The 7,752-nt window shown below is 32.6% G+C and overlaps 1 protein-coding gene across 5 annotated transcripts in view; it reads right to left on the reverse strand.

The window, feature by feature from the left end:
- Nucleotides 1-951: 951 nt before the first annotated feature.
- Nucleotides 952-7,752, reverse strand: part of DMXL1 (Dmx-like 1) — a 137,740-nt gene continuing 130,939 nt past the window's right edge. For all 5 annotated transcript variants that reach the window (XM_005857097.2, XM_014541700.1, XM_014541698.1 and 2 more), the window contains 2 exons: nt 5,096-5,313; nt 952-3,099 (listed from right to left, as the gene is read on the reverse strand). In XM_005857097.2, coding sequence (XP_005857159.1) covers nt 2,875-3,099; nt 5,096-5,313 — 443 coding nt within the window. In that variant the 3' untranslated portion in view covers nt 952-2,874. The remainder of the gene's footprint in view (nt 3,100-5,095; nt 5,314-7,752) is intronic.

The raw sequence follows: 7,752 nt of genomic DNA on the forward strand, positions 1-7,752 counted from the left end.
GGATAATTTCTCAAAAGTAGGATTACTCAATATGTTTAGGTAACTGTAGCAGTTTAGTTCTGCCAGCAATGTTTTAGTGTGCCCATCTCCTTACATCTTCACCAATATTGATGTCACTGTTTTAACTTTAAACCGATCTGATAGAAACATTTCTTTTAACCATACTTCATGCTTGCTTTTTCAATGTCCCATTCTGTGAGTTGTTTGCCAATTTCTCCAATAATCTGCCTATTATTTGAAAGTTCTCTTTATATACAGAGACATTAATATTTTTTCAATTACTATACACATATTTCTTCTAGTCACCTGTCCTTTTAACTTTGGCTGTGGCTCCCTGCCATATGAGATTTAAATTTTGTTTAGTAAGATCACACCTCTAAGGTTGTATAAGGATTTTAAGTGGGTATCTTTGTATTGTGTTCTGATTGTTGAGACTAATGTGAGAAATTTCCGTAATGTTATTTTTTTTAAGTAATTAAAAAAAGAAGAAGAAATGAATTTGGGCAAGACAGAGAGCAAGAAAGGAGGATAGCGTTGACTGTCGCATGATTCTACATATGCAAATACCTACATTTCAGAAAATGAGGCTTGAAATGTTGTGAATTGTCCCATCATTATAAAGCCACATTCTCAGAAAATGCACAACTAAAAAAAATGTATTTTGATGTATTCGCCTCATTAATGTGAATGAAATTTTGCATATATGTACATCATTTTATACTTAGATATGCATTCCTACTATTTTTATTCTCATCTTTTTTGAATAATGCTTACCTATTAAGTTAAAAGGATGTAGAAAAGGAAGAACAGGAATACTGGGAAAAGTATTCAATCCTTTCCACATTAACCAAATTCAAATACAGAAATTCTCCATTTTAAAATGTGACATATACTTTAAGTCAACTAAAGTCTCATAATTATTACTTAAAACAATAGCATGCTAAAAAAAAGTCACTGCATGATTGTTTATTTAAAATATTATGACTCTGGATGTAATTACATATGGGCTTACATAATTTATTATTCATATAAACCCTCAATTAAAATGCATAATAGTTCACCCACAATGCCTTTTTTCTAAGCATAATAAATTTTTTTATTAAAAGTGTTTAAAGCCTTTTGAATCTTGATTTGTGAAGAAATTACTGAAAAATAATTTAAGCTTAACTACATCAAACAATGGTATTGTTTGCAATGCTGTCACAGATTCCTCCATGGCAACAGTCACGTGCTGTTACTGCACAATTTATGGTACAGGTTATTATGTGCACATAAACTCTCTACATAATGACAGTATTTTCACTGCAACTTGCTCAACACATTTAAAATTATGAATACAATTTACAAAATATTTAACAATATACTTTTAAGATAAAAGTATCCTGAGGATATTACAAAATTCATTTTACCAGCCCTTCTTTTCTTTGTTTTATTTCACTCTTTAATTTCCAAGATAATAGCTGTTTATACTTTGTTACATAAAAATGTCCTTATAGTCCCTATTAACAAAATATATTTAAGCTCAATAGCATATAATTGTCCCTCAAACACTTATTTCCAACCGCCTGTCTCCTTGGTTAAAATCAAGTATTTATCAAGTTTTCTATAATTCTGAATCAGAAAAGGTATAGCAAAACAGAGAGAAATAGGGTTAGCACATCTAAGTTAAAAGCACTGCATTTTTAATATTTTGGTCATATTTTATAATAAAATAATATATTTTGGCAAAAATAATAAAATATAAGGTTCAGTTTATTTTCTATTAATGGTAGATCTGGCAGGTATTTTACACTTGTAAATACTACCTATTTAATTTGACTGTTTTCACATTTGTTTTTAAAAACACTGCTATAAGGTTTTCACAACTTTTGAGACTAAAAGCACCTAAAAAATAAAATTTAAGTAAAATGTTTGTTTGATGATCAAAAAATCCTTTCATTAATTTATAAACTTACTTTTAAGTGTCTCATATATACCAACACAGAATTGTTATTGCCTACTAAGACATATTTGACTCAATGTAATCTTTAAAATAATAATCCTGGAAGTCTTCCTGAAATTCATGTGAAAATTCTATGGGAATTCAAAAAAATTTTTTTAAGAACATGAAAACAAATAGCTGCAAAAAAAGTTGTTATTCTGGTGGTAGTAGTAATGATGGCGCAAAAACACATGAAAAGACTTGTAGTTTTCTCATATATACACAAAGTATGTTCAAATAAGATGTGCAGGGTATATTACATATATACACACAACCACACACACACACATATATATACACATACACATACACACACTTGGGCTCCAGTAGGGAAACTTGAAAACTTATATAATGAGCCACTTGGCTCATTTATCACTGAAGTCCCAATAATAGTTTTAATGGAGATGTACATTATTTTTTTGATTCTTACTCAAATATCAATCTATCATTAGTTAAGAGAAGACTTTCAGATGTATAAGTTTGAAAAAGGAACTGAGAGCATGGTGAATTAAGTGATGATGGATATGCAACTGCTTTTACATAAAAGGTATTTTTACTGTGGAAGAAATTCATGCAGAGGTATCTGCAGAAGACTTTATCAACCATAAGAAAACAAAACTCATTTGACACTGTGACATCCTCACTATAACACACTATAAATATGTAATGTTACAGCATTACTTATACATTCTAGTTTGGGCAACAGAGTCTAATTCTGAATGACCTTGTTAATTTTTAAGGCATCAGTGCATCAAGGGCAAAGCTCCATAAAATAAATATGGAAACAAGAAAGCATTAGCTTGTTTGTGGCATTGAGAGTAACCAATGTACATTATATGTGTTGGCCACTTCTATGGAATAGGTACTAAATTATAGATCTTATGGTCAAAATGTTACAACATAAATTTCACATCATGTTTCAATACTTCATTTAATGGGCTAAACTGATCCGGCAGTATCCTCATTTTCATTGTTCCATCAGCTCCACATGAAAAAATGTGATTTGCTGGCCCTGTCTCAATTTGCATCACTCCGGTTCCGATATTTCTGAAAATGGATTGCCGAGCATGTTCACTGATAAAAGTGTGAAGAAGACTAAAGGTAGAGAGATTCCAAATCTGCAAGATATTAAGAACAAAATAAAACTTGGGGTTGATAACTACCTAAAAAGTACAAATATAATATTTAGGCCTGTCTTCCTGTGCAGAAAAGGAATTTCTAAAACAAAGATGGAGAAAAGCCTGTGTAGGCCTGAGTTCTGAATAGGATGTAACTCACTTAGATATTATTACATTCTTCAAAACCCATCCAGTAAGAGAGGTATTTTTAACCCTGCATTGGAGATGAGAAAACTTAGGTACAAGGATGTTAGGTGTACAATGCTACAAAAACTTGCAATATTATAGGGACTACTATAAAAATTTCCTATCTCTCAGCAAAGCTTTTGCTGTGTAGTTCTATAGTGAAGTAATCTTGTCTCTATAATGTAAAATACCCCCAGGGGATCAGAACCACTGAAAAGCACTAGATACCTAGAGGCCTCAGATAAGGCAAATCTATGTTCCAACTACAAGATAAGGTTAATTATTATAACTTCAGAATAATTAATTTACTAAATAGAAACTTTCTATTTTCATCCCTTTCTAAATAAATATGTCTGTCCCTAAAGTAATTGATAAGAATTTTCACTTATGTGGAACCTAAATGCTTTCAGGACATTGTTTTAAATTTAGGGAAACCAATTTATTTATTTATTTATTTTTAGATCTCATTAACAAAAATCTTACTTTTCTTTAAGAAATAAATTGCCAGAACCGGTTTGGCTCAGTGGATAGAGCATCGGCCTGCGGACTGAAGGGTCCCAGGTTCGATTCCGGTCAAGGGCATGTACCTGGGTTGTGGACACATCCCCAGTGGGAGGTGTGCAGGAGGCAGCTGATCGATGTTTCTCTCTCATCGATGTTTCTATCTCTCTGTCTCTCTCCTTTCCTCTCTGTAAAAAAATCAATAAAATATATTTAAAAAAAAAAGAAATAAATTAATTTCTGTCTCCTGTCTCTCTCCTTTCCTCTCTGTAAAAAAATCAATAAAATATATTTAAAAAAAAAAGAAATAAATTAATTTCTACCATTCTAGACATACTTGTTAAATTGTGACTTCTGAATATACTACATTGTTTACTTTCAAATCTTTTTTTTTACTCAATTAGATAATAAAACTGAGTACAAAATAAAGAACTAATCTAAAACACAGTATAAACTGCCTAAACTGAGGGCAGTTCAAATATAATTAATTTTTTCTTGCTAAGAATTTTGAAAATAATATGCCAGTTCTAACAAAGTAGTCCAATTTATTTGCACTAAATAGACTCTCTAGCATTTAAATTAATGGATTCTAAGAAATCAAACACCCCCAAGTAGATTGCTGACCATTAGAATAATTTAGGGACTAGTCTAAACTAACTTATTTCTGCAAATGTTTCCAAGTGTGGCCAGAGGACTCTCCATCAAAACCACTAGGTCTGTGTTATAAAAATGCACATTCCTGAACCCTGGACTTACTAAGTATTTTTGGGGTGGGACCTAACAATAGAATTTTTGGAGTGGGGTACATTTTTAATAAGCTGCTTAACATTTAAAAAACCCCTTGGTTTTAAACACAGTGGGGTTTAAGAAGGACTGTTATAGGCAGGACTTATCCAGGTACATTCAGAATTACTGAATCAGGCACTGAGTAGTTGCATGCTAAACTATAAATAAATAAATAAAAATGGCATAAGGAAATATGTCAGTGTATTTCATGGTACCTGAAATAGAATTCAGTAATGCTTAACATGCAGTCAAGACTAATTTTAACATCTGAAATGTATTTATATCCATGGAAAAATCTAGTTCTTTTATATGCATTAATTAAGCATATCTGAAAAAGATAATTTTCAAGTTAATCATTACTTCATTTGTTAAAAGATTTATTAAATAACAATTAATGTGGTTGACTACAAAGGAGTTGTTAATATATATATATTATTTAAAGAGACTAACATCATCAATTATGATTAAAGACCTAAGGTTTCTGAAGATTTCTTTTTGTAGATATTGTGGCATTACTGTTTACCTTTATGCTGCCTTCAGCAGATCCTGTAACAAAGTACTCTTCAGTTGGATCAATAGCAACGGCTTTAACAGGAGAATCATGGCTCTGGAAAAGCTGCCTTTGTTGTCGTTGCTGAAGGTCAAAGACACATGTAAAACCTTTTCTGCCACATGATATTAGTAGCTGATGTTTTGGAGCATATGCTAAAACAGTGGCTCCACTATCATGGCAAATAAAAGCTGAAAGGAAAAAAAAAAGTAAAAATCATTTAATAGTATAAGAAACAGACTTCTGGCTTTTAGCCAAGGTGAAATGTTAGAACATGTGTTTTTGTGGACATGTGTTTTCATTTCTCTTGGATATATGGATATATGGATATATGGATATATGGATATATGGATATAGATATAGATATAGATATAGATATAGATAGATATAGATTGTCTGTGTGTGTGTATAGATGCATGTGTTTATGTGTGTGTGGGGGGGTACATGTCAAAGTCACTAAAGATTTCTATATAACTAAACCCAGTGATCAATTCTTAATCCTCATCATACCTAACATGAATGAATATATACTGCTGGGTCATATTAAGTGTATGTTTAACTTTAAGAGAAACTACCAAACAGTTTTCCAAAGTGGTTGTGCAACTTCATACCTCTATCAATAAATCATGAGTGTTCCGGTTTTTCCATATCCTCACCAACACTTGTTATCCTAGAATCTTTAATTTTGGCCATTTTAGTGTATAGAGTAGTATCTTATGGTGAATTTAATTTGCATTTCCCTGATAACTATTGATGCTGAACATCATTTCATATGCTTATTTGCTATTCAAATGTTGATAAGTGAATAATTTAAAAAATCTTAAATATATTCTTTCTTTCATGGGTTATGCTTTTGGTTTTGTATCTAAAAAGTCATCACCAAACCCAAGAACACCTAGATTTTCTCTTACATTTTGTTCTAGGAATTTTGTAGTTTGTATTTAACTCTATGATCCATTTTTAGTTCATTTTCATGAAAAGGGTGAGGTTAATTTTTCTGCGTATCAGCATCCAATTATTTTTCTGCATATCAGCATCCAATTATTTGTTGAAAAACTGTCTCCATTGAATTGTCTTTGTATCTTTATTAACAATCAATCCACTATTTATGTGTGAGTTTATTACTGGGCTACCTACAAGCATACCTTGCTTTGTTTCACTTTTTTGTACTTCACAGACACTGTATTGCTTGTGGCAACCCTGTATAGGGCAAGTCTGTTAGCGTCATTTTTCTAACAGCATTTGCTCACTTTGTGGCTCTGTCACATTTTGATAATTCTCTCAATATTTCAAACTTTTTCATTATTATTATGTTTGTTATGATGATCTGTGGTCAGTGATTTTTGATGTTACTATTATAATTGTTTTGGGGTGCTATGAAGCATGCCTATATGATGACACACTTAATAAATGTTGAGTATGTTCTGACTGGCTATTCCCCCATCTGTTTCCCTCTCCTCAGGCCTCCCTATTCCCTGAGACACAGCAATATTGAAATAAGATCAATCAATAACCCTACAATGGCCTCTAAGTGTTCAAGTGAAAGGAAGAGTCTCACATCTCTCACTTTACATCAACAGCTAGAAATGATTAAACTTAGTGAGAAAGGCATGTCAAAAGCCAAGATAGGCAGAAAGCTAGACTTCTTGCACTAGTGAGCCAAGTTGTAAATGCAAAGGAAAAGTTCTTGAAGAAAATTAAAAGTGCTACTCCAGTGAACACACAAATTTTAAGACAGCAAAACAGCTTTATTACTGATTTGGAGAAAGTTTCAGTGGTCCAGATAGGTCAAACAAGCCACAATATTTCCTTAGGCCAAAACTAAGCCAGAGCAAGGCTCTACCTCTCTTCAATTCTATAAAGACAGAGAGAGGTGAGGAAACTACAGAAAACAAGTTGGAAGTTAGCAGAGTTTGGTTCATGAGGTTTAAAGAAAGAATCTGTCTTCAAAACTTAAAATGTGCAAGTGCTGATGGAGAAGCTACCGCAAGTTATCCAGAAGATCCCGCTAAGATAATGAAATGACAGAGTTTCAGTGCAGATGAAACAGCCTTATATTGGAAGAAGATACCATCTAGGACAGTGATGGTGAACCTATGACACGCGTGTCAGAGGTGACACGTGAACTCATTTTTTTGGTTGATTTTTCTTTGTTAAATGGCATTTAAATATATAAAATAAATATCAAAAATATAAATCTTTGTTTTACTATGGTTGCAAATATCAAAAAATTTCTATATGTGACACGGCACCAGAGTTAAGTTAGGGTTTTTCAAAATGCTGACAGGCCGAGCTCAAAAGGTTCGCCATCACTGATCTAGGACTTTCATAGCTAGAAAGAAGTCAAGCTTGGTTTCAAAGCTTTAAAGGATGGGCTGACTTTCTTTGTTGGGGCTAATGCAGCTGGGAACTTTTAAGTCGAAGCTAATGTTCACTTACACTCCAAAAATCCTATATTATTTAGCCCGTAAGTATTATGCTAAATCAACTCTGCCTGTGCTCTATAAAAAACAACAACATGCCCTAGCTGGTTTGGCTTAATGGATAGTGTTCCCAAGTTCGATTCCAGTCAAGGGCATGAACCTTGGCTCCATCCCTGGCCCTGGTTGGGGAGCATGCAGGAGGCAACC

Source organism: Myotis brandtii, unplaced genomic scaffold (genome assembly GCF_000412655.1).
Source record: "Myotis brandtii unplaced genomic scaffold, ASM41265v1 scaffold1071, whole genome shotgun sequence".
Classification (NCBI taxonomy): Eukaryota; Metazoa; Chordata; class Mammalia; order Chiroptera; family Vespertilionidae; genus Myotis; species Myotis brandtii.